Source organism: Felis catus, chromosome B3 (assembly GCF_018350175.1).
Source record: "Felis catus isolate Fca126 chromosome B3, F.catus_Fca126_mat1.0, whole genome shotgun sequence".
NCBI classification, from domain to species: domain Eukaryota; kingdom Metazoa; phylum Chordata; class Mammalia; order Carnivora; family Felidae; genus Felis; species Felis catus.
The window spans coordinates 109,877,588-109,896,389 of NC_058373.1; the positions used below are offsets into that span (position 1 = coordinate 109,877,588).

At 38.8% G+C, this 18,802-nt stretch overlaps 1 protein-coding gene across 1 annotated transcript in view; it reads right to left on the reverse strand.

The window, feature by feature from the left end:
• The window catches only part of SGPP1 (sphingosine-1-phosphate phosphatase 1), a 35,244-nt gene extending 18,052 nt beyond the window's left edge, over nt 1–17,192 (reverse strand). Inside the window, exon 1 of the mRNA XM_011283398.4 lies at nt 16,318–17,192. Coding sequence (XP_011281700.2) covers nt 16,318–17,028 — 711 coding nt within the window. The 5' untranslated portion in view covers nt 17,029–17,192. The remainder of the gene's footprint in view (nt 1–16,317) is intronic.
• Nucleotides 17,193–18,802: the final 1,610 nt, after the last annotated feature.

An 18,802-nucleotide genomic window follows, 5' to 3' on the forward strand; every position in this document is an offset into this window, starting at 1 on the left:
AGTTGTCTAATATGGATTCTGTGGAGATTTGTTTTTTAAGAAATCCCTATTCAAATCTCCAGGGTTGGGAGCAAATCTAGTCTGGGGCGGCAATAGCTCTTCCTGAGCTGCTTTAGCACTTGGGACAGTAAGTGGAATGGGAGCAATTAAATACAGTAATTTTCAAAATGCAAAAGGCATCGTCATGGGAAACTCAAGTTGTCTTCTCCACATTGGCAAATTTAGCAATTCTGTAAAAGTCCGTAAGAGCCCTCGTTTCTATTTTTAAAAAAGTCATCTTCCTCTTTCTCTTTGTGATAACAATCTAACCAACCTTTCTCTCACTTCTGATATACACATATGTTGTTCTGTCCTTCCCTTGACTGTCACTCTCTACCCCTAATTCCTACCCAACCCAATCCTTTATTTCTGACAAATAAACTGTCTGGATTTTTTAAAAGCCAAAAGTGACGTTAGAACAAATACATGTTAATTTGTTCTTTACTGAAGGGTTAGTAGATTAAATAATTTTACTGAACATAAAACTTACTATGTACCAGGCACTATCCTAAGAGCTTTATAAATATTAGCTCATTTAATCATCAGAACAACCCTATGAGGTAGGTATTCTAATTTAAAGGAAACTGAGGAAAAAAGAGGTCTAAGATTAAATAGGTATTAAGGTATGGAGCTGAGATTCAAACATTGAGAGTCTAATTCCGAAGTCTAAGCTCTTAACCACTATTTACTAAGCTGTCCTTCATGTATGAAGTGTGTTGTTTAATTCCTTGTATCCCTAGGATAAAGCAGATTATCACTGAGATATTTTTTATGTGGGTTTTTCTTAGAATGGAGGCTAGGTACAAACTTTACTTACTTAGAGGCAAAAGGGATATTGAAGACATTAATTCCACCAGCCTCTCCTCTCTTTACAGATAAAGAAACAGATGTAGAGATGCCAAATAACATTTAGTATTATATTCCAGTGGTCTATTCTGATGTCTTCCAATTTACTGTGCTTGTTACTTTACACTTTTATCACTATACAAATGGTAATTTTAAGTTTGGTAATGGTTCCTAGCTTCTATTTTTCTTTCTCTCTCTCTTTTTTTTTTAGAGACTGTTGAGCTTTATCTACTAAATTTATATTATTTCCTCTTATAAAAAGGTTTTTTCTTAAATCTTTAGGTCTTACCAAAAAAGCTGAAAGAAGGGGTGCCTGGGTGGCTCAGTTGGTTAAGCATCTGACTTCGGCTAGGTCATGATCTCATGGTTCATGAGTCTGAGCCCCAGCTGTGCTGACAGCTCAGAGCCTGGAACCTGCTTTGGATTATGTGTCTCCCCTTCTCTCTGCCTCTCCCCGTCTTTCCCTCTCTCTCAAAATAAATAAATAAATAAGCAAACAAACATTAAAAAAAATACTTTAAAAAAAAAGCTGAAACACAAGTCCTTCATGTTATTTTCAAATTAATAAAAATTTACCAAACAAAATGGATCACATGACCTCCTAGATGCTTTTAATTTCATACCACTATCTAATCTTTTCATTGCACAGTCTATTACAAGAACACTTATCTAAACATTTCCTTCAGTTATTATACCAAACAGCTCTATTCTTACTGATACACTTTCCTTAACTATCACATATAATCAGAATTATTTTTTATATTGTGGCATTTGTCATTTACATTCATTGAGGTTAGAAAAAAAAGTCAATAAAATGACTTACCATTAAAGCAATTACAAGAACTGTCTTCAACAGAATTTAAAATTTTCAGAGTAATTTAAATATGGGACAAAGGCAGGCACCAGAAAAAAATTATATTTTGAATTCAAGAAATGGATAGTGTATATGTAAACAAGAGATGACTAGGATACCACATTAGTGACACATCTGCCTTGTTCTCATACCCTGTTAGTGGAATAAAAATTGATGCCCCCTTTTGGAAAGCATTTTGCCAATACATGAAAGTCTAAATGTTCATATACTTTGACCCAGTGATCTCTCTCCTAGAATTCTATACCAAAGACATAGAAATGTGGGCAAGGATTCATATATAAACATGTTTATCATAAAATTATATATAGCATACAGCAATGAATTAATAGTGACTTATAATGTAGTAGTTTAAAATACGGGTTTTTGGAGCTACACAGATCTGGTTCTAGACATTTACTATATGCATTTACTGGGGCGCTGAATAATGGAAATAACAGAATCAACTCATGTTGAGAAAAAATAAGCTGCATCATAAGGATACAGGGTCACTGAACCTTAAGGCAAAAGGAAGCTAAGCTTCAAGAAGAAACTGCAACTATAAATGGTCACAGGACCATCTCTTCTTATTACACACATCCTTTTCTGTGTAGCAGCTTTCCTGTTCTTTAGTCCACACGGTAAATGGAGGTTTTTCGATTTACTTCTTTAGTGAAGAAACCTGCCCAAACTCAATTTCTGATTTGAGAAAATACAGTTGCCCTAAAGGGAGGGACCTTTAGAGGGTTGTGAGCTAGGCTGACTACTCCAAAGGTGCCTACCTCTTCAGGTGTAGGACAACGCACTAGTTTCATAAGCTCTTTGCATCACAGCTTCCTCATCTATAAATGGAGGTAACATATCTATAGTAGGGACAATCCTATAATATAAAAACTATTTTGCAAGAATATGTAAGTGCTTCATTCATTAAGAATGTTTTCTAGGAATGTTTGCTGAAAGGAAAAAGTATGACCTATTAGAGCTCTCCAGAATGATGAAACCAATAAGGTCTATATGTACACATATATGGAGATAGATTTATTCCAAGGAATTGGCTTTATTATTGGATTTATTTCAATGATCATGGAGGCTGGAGAGTCCAAAATCTGCAGGTAGGCCAGCAGACTGGACATCTAGGAAAGAGTTAATGTAGCTCAAGTCCAAAGACAATAGCAGCACAGAATCCCCTCCTCCTTGGGGGGGGGGGGGGGGGGAGGAGACAGTCTTTTTTCTCTTAAGGCTTTCAATTGATTGGATAAAAGCCCCACCGATATTATGGAAGGTAATCTCAAAGTCTACAGATTTAAATGTTAATGTCATATAAAAAATATCTTCACAGAAACATCTACAATAGTGTTTAACCAAAAATCGGGGTATCATGGCCTAGCTAAAAGACACATAAAATTAACCATCACACATTATATAAAAAAAGAATAAACACTATATATAATATGGCCCCAATTATTTTCAAACTGTAAGGAAATACCAAAATGTTAACATTAGATTTTTCCTATTTTTATTTTCCAAGTCTTCTATAAAGCTCAGTGCTTATCTTGCTTGTTCTTTTAGCAGCATTTAAAAATATTAACTGCTTTCCTTTTCTAGAAACACTCTCACTTACAGCTTCCCTTTATAGTATATTCTTTTTATGATATTGTCCAATTTTCACTCTTGTCTTCTGCAAATATTCCCCACTTAGACCCAGCAGGGTGGCCCTGGAGACATGCTCCTACTGTATGATCCTGCTCTTCCGACTACAGCTCTTGGTCAGGCATGGACACCTGGCCCTACAGCAGTAAATCCATTGGCTGGGTTGGGCTAATTAGATTCTCTTTCCTGATAGTAGTTTGAAAGCAAGTCAGTCTCTGTTGTGTGCTTGAATTTGGAAATGATGTAGAAGTAGGGATAAGGCTGAAACATGTGTGCCAAAGCAGAGAGAGAAGAAGCAGAAATGGGAGACCATGCAACCCCAAGAAAAGGGATGAACGGCATTGCCTTTAGTTCTAATAGCGTTCTAGAGGCCTGGCTCTAATTCCTCCAGAAGGCTGGCAGCACCTTCTTGACTTTGACTTCTATGAGAAGATACCCATTCTAGTCCTCAAATAAATTTTTTTTCTAGTACAAATGAGTTACTAGAGCCCTACACACAAACACACACACACACACACACAACCTTAGACAAACCTCTCAAACTGCTGCTTGTCAGATTCTGTTTCAGGTTCTTTTTACCCTATCCATTCCTTAAATATTGAGGTCTTTAAAGGTTTTTTTTCCTTGGGGGCACCTGGGTGGCTCAGTCAGTTAAGCATCTGACTTTGGCTCAGGTCACAAGCTCACAATTCACGAGTTCAAGCCCCATGTCGGGCTCTGTACTGACAGCTCAGAGCCTGGAGCCTGCTTCACATTCTGTGTGTGTCTCTCTCTCTATGCCCCTTCCCTGCTCATGCTGTGTCTCTCTCTCAAAAATAAATAAACATCAAAAAAAATTTTTTTACTAAAAAAAAAAAAAAAAAAAGGTTTTTCCCTAGACTCTCTGTTCTTCTGTGTGTACCCTCCAAGGGCAGGACCATCCACTCTCATCACTTCATTCTGCACATGTATGCTGATGATACCAAACCTCTCCAGGTCTCTTTCATGTGCAGAATTGCCTGCCAGATAGTTCAGTCTTACAGGCACCTCAAATTCAACATATCTAAAATGGAATTTTCCTCCATACTCCTGCTCCTTTCTGCAATTTCTATAAATCACACTACTATTTCACAGCTTTCCAAATAGTAAATCTAGGAATAATCCTTTACTCCTGTTTTTCTTCTTTACTGTCATTTGCAATTAATCACCATGTCTTATCAATTCTACATCTTAGTATCTCTCAAATGTATCCATTTCTTTCTACTCCCACTGACACTATTTAGGTCAGGAGCCAGCCAAGTTCTTTTCTAAAGAGCCAGATAGTAACTATGTTGGGCTTTGTGGATTATATAGTCAATGTCACAATTACTCAATTCTGCTGCCATAGCACAAAGGCACCACAGACAAGATATATATAAATGAATGGACACGGCTGTGATCCAATAAAGCTTTATGTATAGCCACTAAAACTATTAATTTCATATAATTTGCACATGTCACAAAATAAATAATCTTGTGGCCTTTGTCAACTATTTAAAATGTAAAAAACCATTCATACTTCACAGGTCATATAAAATCAGGCAGCAGGCCGTTGTTTATAGTCTCCTGTAGGTCTCCATCTTCTCTCCCTTGAACTGGTGGAGTAACGTCTTACCTGGTCTGCTTCCCCTGCCTCCAGTCTTACTGCTCTCTAGTCACTTTCCATACTATAGATACAAGAATCTTCCTAAAACACCAATCTAATCCCCTCAAGCAAACAGACCATATTTTTGTTTTATTTGCCCTCTTATCTGTAGGACTTATGTGACTGGCTAGTACTTATTAGAAATGAAATGATTATATTTATGGAATTTAATGTCATTACCATTGTTAAAGCTTTTTAGTCAACAAAAATGTATAACTGCAACAAAAGAAATAAACTTGTCATTATTCTCAGCTGACATATTTTTCTCTATAAAGAACAGATGAGAATATACATCTAATTATTAAATTAATGGAGAGTTGAAAAAAGTTGTATATATGATCAATACATAAAAATCAAGTATGTTTCTATATTCCAGTCACAAAAAGTTATATTTGAATTTTAACAAGGTATCACGACAACAACAAAAAACATAAACTACAAAGAAGTCTAACAGAAGATATACTTGATTTATATGGAGGAAATTATAAAACTCCATTGAAATATATTTAAGAAAACCTAAATAAAGATTTACCATAATCAGGGAGCCTGGGTGGCTGAATCATTTAAGCATTTGACTTTGGCTCAGGTCACGATCTCACAGTTCATGGGTTCAAGCCCCATGTCAGGCTCCATGCTGACAGCTTAGGGCCTGGAGCCTGCTTCGGATTTTGTGTCTCCCTCTCTGTCTGCCCCTACCCTACCCTGCTTGTGCTCTGTCTCGCTCACTCAAAAATAAACATTAAAAAAAAAAAAAAAGATTTACCATATTCATAGACAAATTCAATATTGTAAGGCTATCAATTCTCTCCACATTAATTTATAAATCATTGCAATTTCAATAAAAGTCCAGAGATTTTTATGGAAATTAAAGAGCTCATTCTAAGACGTATATTGAAAGCAAATACTCAAAAATAGCCAAGACAATCTTGAAGAATATGGTAGAGAACTTTCATAAACAGATATTAAGACTTAGTCTAAAGCAATTAAAGCATAATGATGATATTGATAAAGAGACAGACAAATAAAAGAGACCAGTGAAACAGAATACAAAACCCATAATCACAGCCATACACTTATAGAAACTTGGTACGTAACAAAGTGGGATTACAGATAAGGGGAGAAAGGATGAACTATTCAAAAATAGTATTAGCTTAATTATCAATATGAAAAAAAATACATCAGACCCATTTCTCACAATATATACCAAAACCACTAAAGGTAGATCAAAGATTTAAACATGAAAGTATGATTTTATCTTTTTAGTAAAACAGCAAAAGGATTTTTCTTTTGGAACTAGAAAAACAAAATCTAAAGCACATACAGAAGACTCTATAAACAAGTAAAAACAGCAAGAATAAGTGAAAAAATATTATAAAGCTATAGTAAATATAATAGTATGGAACTTGCACACAAATAGCAGATGTATCAATTTGAAGTAAAAAATATGGATACAGACCTCAATATATACCTGTATTTAATCTATGATTAATACAGGGGCATCTGGGTGGCTCAGTAAGTTAAGCATCAGACTCTTGATTTTGGCTCAGGTCATGATCTCATGATTCCTGAGATCAAGCCCCCAATCGAGCTCTGTGCTGATAGCACAGAGCTGCTTGGGATTCTCTCCCTCTCTTTCTGCCTCCACTTGTCCTCATTTGTGTGGGCACTTGCACTCTCTCTGTAAAAATAAATAAATAAACTTAAAAAAAAAGTGACAGTTAAAGTCAGGGGAAAATGGACTATTCAATAAATGGTGCCATTGGGAAATATCAATTTAGATTCCTTACTCAAAGCAAGAGATGGTTCAAAGCCACCTTTTAAGCATAAAAAAAAACAAAAACAAAAACCATAAAAGTACTACAACAAATCATGGTAGAAGACTATTCTAAATATTACACAAAACCTAGAAACCACGAAACAAAAGACTGACGTATAAAAAGAAAATAATTCTGCTTGAAAAACAAAAAAGCAGAAGAGAAGTAACAATTTAGGAACACGTATTTCTAAATCACACACAGACAAAAGGCTAATTTGAACACAATATAAAGGGCTTCAAAAAGCAAAAAGTAACCCAAGAGAAACAAAAGCATATGTCCATGCAAAAATTTATACAAAAATATCCATAGCAACATTATTCAAAATAAAGTAAAACCAAATGTCTACCAGCAAATGAAAGGATAAATAAAATGTGGTATATCTATCTGATGGAATATTACTTAGCAATAAAAAGGAATGAAGTACTGATACATGCTATAATACAGATGAATCTTAAAACATGCTAAGTGAAAGAAGCCAGCAACAGACTAAATATTGTATGTTCCCATTTATATGAAATGTCCAGAGTAGGCAAATCTATAGAGACATAAAGTGGATTAGTGGTTGTCTAGGGTTACCTAGGAATTGGGGGGAAATGGGGAATGACTGCTACGAGTATGGGATTCCTTTGGGTGGTAGAAAATGTTCTAAAATTGACTGTGATGATGGTTGCACAACTCTATGAATATATTGAAAGGTCTTTTTTTTATTTTTTTAATGTTTATTTATTTTTGAGAGACACACACAGAGCAAGAGTGGGGGAGGGGCAGAGAGAGGGAGACACAGAGTTTGAAGCAAACTCCAGACTCTGAGCTGTCAGCACACAGCCCAACGTGGGGCTTGCACTCATGAACCATGAGATCATGACCTGAGCCAAAGTCTGATGCTTCATCAACTGAGCCACCCCTATTGAAAGCTATTGAATTGCATAATTTAAATGGGTGAACTGTATGGTACATGAATTACATCTCAATATATTTTTTAATATAAAAAACAAAAACCAGTAAGTAGAGGTGAGAGGATTTGTTTCTGCCCATAAAGGATTAACTGTTGTAAGTACAGCTGTTCCATTGTAAACATCCAGAAAACGAGACAAATTATATAAAACAACCATTTTCAGATACTGGAAAACAGCACAGAACTGTAATTCATGAGAAAAGGGAAACAAATGAGATGGGCCCTACGACTGCCCTAGGTTGCTGCTGGAGGCAGTTTCCAGGCTGTAGCATGGGAGGAGGAACCAAAACAAAGTCTAGCAGTTTCACTGAATTAAGGGGAAGAAGACTGGAATTTCCAGAGGCCAAGGCAGCTATTAGCTTGTAGGACAGAACACTGGAGAGAGGAATCACACAAGTCCAGAAGATCTGTAGGGGGTCTCTGCAAATAGTTTGCTGAGTATTAATCTATGCATGCATGGGGTGAAAGTCCACAAGGATGGGAGAAAAAAATACCAGAAAACAGTAGGCCAATCAATTCCCAAAGTTCACACAGGCCTGGAATCACTTTCCTACCCAGCAGAGTACTAAGGGAATTGGGTACTCTTTAGAAGGTTATTGCTTGGGGCACCTGGCTGGCTCAGTCCTTACAAAGAACAAGCTCTTGATCTCCGGAGTTTTAAACTCAAGCCCCATGTTGGGTGTAGAGATTATTAAAAAAAAAAAAAAAAAAAAAAAAAATCTTAAAAAAAAATAAGAATCTTAGGCCTTAGCAGTGAGGACAAATTAGCTCTAACCTATGGTTATTCTGGACTCTCTCTAGCAAGCTTAAAAACATTAAACTGTAACCACAACAAAGTCCAACATTATTTAAAGGAATACAACAAAATCTAAAACTCTTAAAAATTACCAAAGAAGCAGAATAATATAATCCATAACCAGGAGAAATATTAGAACCACACAAAGATGACAAAGATGATGAAACTAGTGGATAAGAACTTTAAAACAGTTATTAAAATCTTATACTCAGGGGCATCTGGGTAGCTCAGTCAGTTAAATGTCTGACTTAACTTCCACTCAGGTCATGATCTCGCGGTCCATGAGTTTGAGCCCCATGTGGGACTCTGTGCTGACAGCTCAGAGTCTGGAGCCTTCTTCGGACTCCATGTCTCCCTCTCTTTCTGCCCCTACCCCACTCATGCTCTATCTCTCAAAAATGAATAAACATTAAAAAAATTTTTTTTTTCATTTTTTTTTTTTAATCTTATACTCAAGGGGCATGTGGGTGGCTCAGCTGCTTAAGCGTCCGACTTTGGCTCAGGTCATGATTTCACAATTTGTGAGGTCAAGCCCAAGTCGGGTTCTGTGCTGACAGCTTGGAGACTGAAGCCGGTTTTCGAGTTCTGTGTCTCCCTCTCTCTCTGCCCCTCCTCGCCCCTCAAAAATAAATGAACATTAAAAATAGAATAAAATAGGGGCGCCTGGGTGGCGCAGTCGGTTAAGCGTCCGACTTCAGCCAGGTCACGATCTCACGGTCCGTGAGTTCGAGCCCCACGTCAGGCTCTGGGCTGATGGCTCAGAGCCTGGAGCCTGTTTCCGATTCTGTGTCTCCCTCTCTCTCTGCCCCTTCCCCGTTCATGCTCTGTCTCTCTCTGTCCCAAAAATAAACGTTGAAAAAAAAAATTTTTTTTTAAATAAAAAAAATAGAATAAAATATTATATTCAAGAATGTAAAAGAAATAAGAACATAATGAGCAGGAAAAAAGGAAGATTAAAAAACATCTAATTGGAGCTTCTAGATATAAAATATATAGTATGTGAAAATATATCCCATCCTACTTGAGTCCACCAGAAAATCAGATACTGCAGAAGAAAAGATCAGTGAACTGGAAGTTATGGCAATAGAGATGATATAAAACGAAGCACCAAGAGCAAAAACATTGCACTCATCATCATCATCATCATCATCATCATCATCACCATCACATCAGTGATCTGTGAGTGACCAGTGTTAAACAATTTAACATACATGAAACTGAATTTCTAAGATTTGGAGGGAGATAGAGGAAGAGGGGAGAAAAAAAATTTCTAGAAATGCTGGAACATTACACAAAAATGTATTATTGTGAGTTTTATAACATATGTAGATGTAAAGTGTATGACAACAATAATAAAAAAAAAAAGAGAGGGAAAATGAAAGTATACCATTGCAAGCTTCTTAGGCTATACTTGAAATAGAACATTATTTGAAGGCAGAACAGCAGTTTAAAAAGAAAAAGGAAAACCCAAGAGGTATAGTTTAATTTTTTTTAATTTTTTTTTTTATTAGAGACAGAGTGTGCATGCATGCACAAAGCAAACAAGGGAGGGGTGGAGGGAGAAGAGTGAGAATCTTTGCAGGCTCCACGCACAGCACAGAGCCCCATGTGGGGCTCAATCTCCCAACAGTGAGCCACCCAGACACCCCAAGGTATAATTTAAAAAGAAAATCAGTAAGTAAAATGCCAGCAATCTAATAGAAAAAAAAATGAGAAAGCTTTGAATACACAGTACTGAAATAGTCAACCTACTAAATAAATTACACTATGTTAATATATTGGAAAGTAATGTAAATGTGAAAAAATTAATACAGCTATCTATACAGTATGGAAAGTGCCGGGGTGCCTGGGTGGCCCAGTCAGTTAAGCAGCTGACTTCCACTCAGGCGGTTCAGGCTCCATGCTGACAGCGTGGAGCCTACTTGGGATTCTCTCTCTCTTCCTCTCTTTCTGCCCATCCCCTGCTTGTGCATGCTCACGCATGCACACATGCTCGCGCTGATCTCAACCTGTTAAAAAAAAATGTATATATACATGTATGTGTATGTGTATATGTGTGTATATATATATACACACACACACATATACATATATATATATATATTATATATATATAATGGAAACTGCTAACACGGAGAGACAATATAATACAGTAGCATAGTGTAATTATGCAGCTAAACTCTAGGTTTAGGGGCGCCTGGGTGGCTCTGTCGGTTAAGCGTCCGACTTCATCTCGGGTTATGATCTCGCGGTCCGTGATTTCAAGCCCTGCATTGGACTCTGTGCTGACAGCTCAGAGCCTGGTGCCTGCTTCAGATTCGGTGTCTCCCTCTATCTCTGCCCCTCTCCCGCTCTTGCTCTGTCTGTCTCTCTCAAAACTAAATAAAGATTAAAAAAAAAAAATCTTTTAAACTCTGTAGGTTTGAATCCAGGGTCTGTTAGGTACTTGTAAGAGTCAACTGGAGCAAATTACTTAATTTCCCTCTACCTCAATTTCTTCTTCTGCAAATAGGTGATAAAACTCTGAGGATTTTAGGGGGATTAAAACAATTAAGTCATGTAAAGCATTTAAAACAACTGTTAAGCACAAAAAGTTAGTACTCATTAACTGCTGGGTAAAAGAAAAGGAAAATCTTCCCACAATATATTTCTAAATGAAAAAAGCAAGGTCCAGAAAAGTATAGTATGCTACCATTTGTATGAAAAATAAACTATATAGATATATGTCTACAAAAGTAAAGATTCTCCAGAAGGCTAAACAACAGACTTAGAACAATGAATTCTTCTGGAAAGAGATTCTGGTAGCTTTGGAATAGAAAAAGAAAAGAAATGTACTCTCCTCTTCATATTTTCATGTAAATATTAAATTTTCTATTAAGTATTCCCTACTCAAACAAATAAATTCAATTATTTTTAAAGGAAGGATCAATAGTAAGCGCTTACAAAATCAGGAAAATGTGCATTTCAAGCACAAGTATGATATGAGGTCAAAAGAAATCAAAGAGCAAACCAATTTGATTTTTTAATGAACTGTGTTTCTTCCCAGAATTACCAGTGTGATCAGTTTTCCTTGGCTCTTGAAGCCTTTTCTAGCTTTTGTCATTACTGACCCACTTTTGTAGTTTTTCTTGCCTTCCTTTTATTTTTTCATGACCTCACAGATATCTTTATTATTTACAATAAACTATATTTTAATAAAATATCTTATGTGTTTTTCTTTTCCAAAGCTCTTATTATATTTACTGAATTTTTTATTTATATTAGAAAAATAGAGGAAAAGGAAGGGTGAGAAAAATCAGCACTAATTTCAGTCAACAACTTAATACATGTTTAAAACATAAATATTTGTGGCTATTGCATATGTGTTTATATACACACATATTATCTTCTCAAGGCATGTTTCTAAAAGCTTCTCAAGCTTCTAAAAAGCTGTTTGTGTAGTTTGACACAATCCTATTTCAAAAATATTTATTATTGAAAAGATTCTTTAAAAATCACATAGTGTGATTTCAAAAGAATTTTCTGCATAAGCTCTGGAGTCTGTATGATTAAAAATTTTTTTCTAATGTTTATTTATTTTTGAGACAGAAAGATAGAGCATGAGCTACGGAGGGACATAAAGAGAGGTAACACAATCCGAAGCAGGCTCCAGGCTCTGAGCTGTCAGCACAGAGCCTGATGCTGGGCTCAAACTCACAGACGGACCATGAGATCATGACCTGAACCAGTTGAGATCATGACCTGAGCCAAAGTTGGACGCTTAACAGACTGAGCCCCCCAGGTGCCCCTGAAGTCTGTAAGATTTAAATTTTCCCTGTGAGACTTACTAGCTATGTTACTTTGAATAAATTAATCTTCCTCTACCTTACTTTCCTGATCTGTAAACTTGTATTAATAGTAGGACCAAACATTGGGAAGTTATAAAAGTAGACTAAATCAGGTAATAGACGTTTTAAAAAATGTCTGACCTTCATACATGTTAACACTAGAATTACTATTATTATTATTAAAATTAGTGAGAGCATATGGACCAGTTGGGAATGGGTTTGGCTACAAAGTGTATGATGACAATTTTTTAAAATGAGATTAATCTAAAACTTTCTTAATGTCATTAAATCAAGTATATAATTAGAACTCATATGCAATATTATTTAAAAATTAAGAATTTTTATTTTTGGAAAGAACATGCAAAAATAAGTACAAAAGGAGTGCTTTACTTTTAATTTTAGATTATTCTTCAAAGGACCATGTTCTTAATACCTAATGCTCCTGATTTCTTATTTTTTCCCAATTCAGGCTACAAAAAAATTCCAAGAAATAATATGGAAGCAGTAATTATTATCCTGGCTAATGGATTTCAAGTTACTTAATACCTGGAAATGCCATACACCTTCTATCTTGCATCAGCATGAAAAAAAATTCTTCTAGTATCAAATAACTGCTTGGAGTCATACTGTTTCAATCTCTCTTTTGATATAACATACCTTAAAAAGATTCAAAGACTGGAATTGCAAAAAAGGTGAGACAACAATGTTGGAGAAATACAAAATATATTTTAAGGATCAAGAGTTAATTTTACTTATTAGGGGTTTAAGAAAATACTTTTTTTTCCCTCAAAAATCTTTGGGAAACTTCAGTAAAATGCAATAGACCTCACTTAGCTAGCTAATGGATCAGAATCTCTGAGAGTAGGGATAGAAACCTGCACTTTAAACAAGCCCGAAGTAATTTTGTTGGTCTGTGGTCATTTTAAGAATAAATGAGGATTAATGAAACAGAAGGGGTTAATTAAAAATAAAAAGGCTCTGTGTAGGGGCACTTGGTAGGTTCTGTGGGTTAAGCATCAGACTCCTGGTTTTGGCTCATGTCAGGATCTCAAGGTTTAATGAGTTCAAGTCCCACTTGGGGCTCTGCAATGGCAGCATGGAGCCTGCTTGGGATTCTCTCTCTCCCCAGCTCTCTCTGCTCCTCCCCCACTTGCACGGTCTCTGTCTCTCTCAAAATAAATAAACTTAAAAAAAAATTTTTTTAAACAGCCAAAAAATGGGGGGGGGGAGGATACTCTTTATAGGAAGTCAATCTTGAGCAGATTTCAAAAGCTGATTTCACATTAATTGGCAGGGAGCAGTTATTCCACACCAAAAGGATGGTATGTGAGAGAACTGTTTCCAGAGATGTTTCAGCATCCCAGGCATATAGAAATAACCACACTTGTCCTGAATAAGCACTAGGGGCCCAGCAGATAGACAGGACTATCAACCCAAACTACTATTAATTAGAAAAACACCAGGCTTTCATTGCTTAATTCTTACCCCAGTTTCCAGTATCGTTTTTTCATTACACACTCCTGAAAATATAAGCCTCCAAACTACTACAATACTAACTGACAGAGAGTAGGACCAAAACAGCTTAAGCAAAGGAAGGTACTTTTGTTTTCAATTATAACAGGATTTTTTTAAAGAGTAAAAAAGTTGGGGTGCCTGGGTGGCTCAGTCAATTGAGCATCAGACATTGGCTCAAGTCATGATCTCACAGTTCATGTGTTTGAGCCCGGTGACGGGCTCTGTGCTGACAGCTCAGAGCCTGGAGCTTGCTTTGGATTCTGTGTCTCTCTCTCTTTCTCTCTGCCCCTCTCCCACTCACCTTTGTCTCTCTCTCTCAAAAGTAAACATAAAAAAAAGTAAAAAGTAAAAAAGCATTTTGTTTTTCATACTAGGTTATTAAAAACATTTATAAACACAGAACTTCCATACAAGGGAGCCTTTCTTCTATAACCAAAAGATAAACAATTATTCGAATTTAGAAGTTTACTCGAATTTAAAGTAAAAAAATCTGAAATAAGAAATGTAATTTTACAAGATTAATTCTAATAGTTCAGTCTCCACATATGTAAAATACAGTTTGAGAGTAGGTGATTTTTAAAGTCATGTCTAGCTAAATTTATAAAATTGTACAATATACGAATTCCTCAAACTTTGAATTAAACATACTAGGTTGTCCAAAACTATAATGTAAGCTTTTTCTAAGAATTCAAGTAACCCTGAAATATTACAATACTAATATCTACAATTCATAAATCATCAGCAGTACAGTTTTCAGACTTTCTGTTAGCACGTGCTTTGAATAAGTGAGCAAAAAATAACTTTTTTTTTTAACTTGGACTCTAATAGTAACACCATGCAACATAGCTACTCATTGAGGAATTATAAAAGACCCTACAGTTACAGTTTTTTCCTGAAAGTCTCATGAAAATAAGACAAACATCATTAGCTAACCAGTAAATATGCCAAACATAAATCAATGACAATCTTAAATTCTAAAATATTTAGATCAAATAAAACATGATATTTATCTTTCATGCAAAACAGGCAGCACTATTTTACAATTTTGAGTATCACCTATATCGCCTTTGGCTAAATAGGAAAAAATAATTGTCCATGGTACTCTTCTGTCGTAATTCTGTCATTCTTACTCTGCACATTACATATTTTGCATGATACTGTAAGAGAGATGTACTGCACAGAAGTGCCCATGGGGATAAGACATTATACTGCAATTAAATCTGGAATGAGTAAGCTTAACATAATGGAGTTTTACACAGAATTGAGTATATCTCAATTTAAGATGATTTTGTGCTCTGATGGAAAAAAAAAATTGAGGATGTCTAATTCTTTAGATTCTCCATGATTACTAAGTTTATTCTTAAATTAAGGGACTGGTCTACAGTAGGAACAAAGCTCCTTACAATTTTTAAAAGATGGATAAAACAAAATAGCAGTCTAAGAATAAATGTTGCTTCTATAAAAAAGAGAATCGGTATTCAAACCTAAGTAACATGAAAGAGTGAAAAATGGGAGGCCAAAAGAAGGAGGCAAAATATAAGATATTTCCCATTAGAAACTCATCCCTGATTGTCAGGCTGTCCTTGCTGTCGTTACGTGTCATTTTTATAAACCCACTAGTCTGACCAAGAGCCCCGATTTTAAGAAAAACTGTAATAAAAGTATGCACTTTCAAAGCTAATGAAACAGTAATACTGTAACAGCTCAACAACTGATACTACAAATCAGTGATTTAGGAGATTAATTAAACTTTGTATCCAACAGCAAATTAGCAGCCACACCCCTAAAAAAGATAACTCAGGCTGCGTTCCATTCACTTCCATAAACAGTGGCCTTTGTTTAAAATTCATTTCTTCATAGCCTCGAACGACCATGTTTGTTTTGCAATTACACGACGGTTTTATAAACACTGTCTCAGAGTAAATAAAGCTCAAGACTTTACCCAAGCCTGGCAGAATTAGTCTGGGGCAAGGCATCATTATGGTGAAACTGGGTCTTGGTTAAGTGTAAGACCATCATACTTAATTACAATTATATTCTGTGCATCACAAGAATTAAAACCATTTTAAAAACTCAACCAAAGCTCAATGATAATGTTACTCCACGAATAGCGTTTCCTTTGGGTTCTAAGAAAGGCACTGTTATTAGAATACAGTTTGACAGCTAAGTCTCTTAAGTTTTCCCGGATCATTTAATCTTTTAAAACCTAGAAAAGGCCTGTTTGCGGGGACTGTGAAATCCCGCGGAAAGAGAGGTTTGGGAGGGGAACGGCCAAATTAACATAACTGCGGGGAGTGAAGACAACTCCGGGTAGTTTAACTCTCCAAGGCTGAGCAGACGACAGACAAGGGACCCTTACCTGCCAGCGGCCGTAGGTGAGGAGGATCATGGAGATGGGGATGGCGGTGCCGGACATGGCATGGGTGGAGGGCATGCTGTACTCGGAGTTGTAGAAGACCTCCAACTTGACCACGGGCGGCGAGGCGGGCCGCGGCCAGCGGATGATGTCCTTGGTGCACTGGCCCAGGTACATGACCAGCACCCAGATGACCACGAGCCTCCGGCCCACCAGGGCGTCCAGGTTCCAGATCCAGAAGGGGAAGAACAGGATGTAAAAGAGTTCGTTGCCCAGCTCGGTGCCGAAGCAGAACAGGTAGTAGAGCGGCCAGTTGCTCACGTGGGCCAGCTCACCCTCCTCGCCCGTCAGCGAGTTGCGGCGCAGGGCCCCCACGCGCGGCGGCGAGGCCGGGCCCAGCTCGGTCGCCAGCCCGTTCCGCACGCCGTTGGGGGCGCCGCCGCCGCCGCCGCCGCCGCCGCCGGGCTTGGCGGGACACTGATTGCGGTCGTTCCCGGGCGGCTGGGGGCCTGCAGACGCCCCAGGCTGCGGCTCTCGGCGCCGGGCGTCTCCGGCTAGGGGCGCCTCCGCCTTCTCATCCTCCCTCGGATCGGTGCCGGGAGCGGCGGAGCGACGAGGCAGCGCTTCCACCCCGCACAGCCGCTGGAAACGGGCCACTTTCTGCGGCTCCTGCAGACGGCGAGCCAGCTGGGCCAGGCGCTGCCTCAGCGACATGATAACGGGACCCTGGCGGCCCGCAGACGGGAGGACGTCGGCGGCGGGAAGGCGGGCCGGACCCTGGCGCAGCCCGGAATCGTCCCCGCGCACCTGGCCAGCGGCAGCAGCGCCTAGCCGGACCCGCTCGGCTCTGCCCGGTGACGGCGCCACAGGCCGCAGCAGCCGCCGCCGCGCGCCTCCGCCCCGCGCGCCCCTCCCAGGCCGCGCGCGCTCCGCCACCGCCCGCGGCCTCCACGCGCCGGCGCGCGCAGCGCCCAGCCCCGCCCCCCACTGCCGCGCAGGGAGGGCGCCTGGCCGCGCGCGGCCGCCTCGAGCGCATCCGGCGGCATGGGGGTGCTGAGGCTCAGCGGGATGGCTGCGTTGAGGTTCGCCTTGACACCCGCCAGGCGTCGCGGCGCTGGGCGGGCGGACCTTGTCCGCCCCCTTCTCCAACTTCAGCCCTCGTTTCCCTCCGGCTGATGCTGCCGGCTTGCCTCTGACCACCGTTGGTTCGGAGAGGCCACGACCCTGGGGGCCGGCGTCCGAGGTGCGAGTGGCCAAGCACCCGGACATCCTGCTGGCACAGAACCAAGTGTTTAATGGTGAATGAAGGCGAAATAACCACCATAGGCCCGGAATCGTTCGACTCAAGTAATCACAAGTAATTACAGAGCTGTTTCTGACGGCTCATGTCCTGAAAGCCACGTGCCAATTGACCAGTGGTGGCAAGATTAGATGTAGATCCCAGGACAGTACTGCGCCATTGATCAAATAAGTTAAGAGATCACAGTTATCTTGACTTAAATGTAGTATTTTAATAAATTCTAATAGCTAGGTGGGGTTGCACAGAAGAAATTAATTGATTCCTGGATGCAGGCTGTAGATTTTTTGAGCTTGATGAGGCTGATTTGGAGGCTTAACTTCCATATCAGGAAATTTACAAACTTGACTTCTAGAAAATACAGTTTTTATTAGAAAGTCTCTGAACTTTTTTTTTAATATTTATTTTTGAGAGAGAGAGAAAGAACACAAATGGGGGAGGGGCAGAGAGAGAGGGAGATAACAGAATTTGAAGCAGGCTCCTGGCTCTGAGCTGTCAGCACAGAGCCCCAGGTGGGGCTCCAACCCACCACCAATGATATCATGACCTGAGCCAAAGTTGGACTAGCCACCCAGGTGCCCCAGAGATTCTCTGAACTCTTAATTCCAAGAAGCTACTTCAAGTAAGGTGGATGTCAGTAATTAAGGAATTTGAACCTCTTCCAAGAAAGTTGGGAAATTTCCCCTACCTGTGTCGTTAGCAGTATTTCCTTCATTTCCTAGGGAAATTATTCTCTTCCTCCCACTTCACTTGCTACGCTATAGCCATAGGAAGATAAATAAATCATCATCTCTGTCTTAAAGTTGCTCACAGTATAAATGGAAAATGCTAAAATGGAGATAAACAACATGCTCTGGAACGGAGAAGAAACAAGTTGACTAGGGACAACAAGCCAGGTAAGAAGTGATCCAAAGAGCATGATGAGAGTAGGTGGAGAAACTCATCTTAGGAAAGACAGAAAATGAAGAAAGATGGGATAGGAATGTGCAAAGATGTATTTGATAAACAGTAGCTCATAGAATACACAGTAGGAGGAGTAAGTGGTTGGAATGGGGTTAGAAAGAGGGGATGGGACCAGATTGTAAAGCCCTTGAATGCCAAGCTGGAGATTTTATTTGTAGGCAGTGGAGAGCCATGGAGGTCTTTTAACCTAGGGAGTGACACCATCAGGACTGCTTTAGAAAGATAACT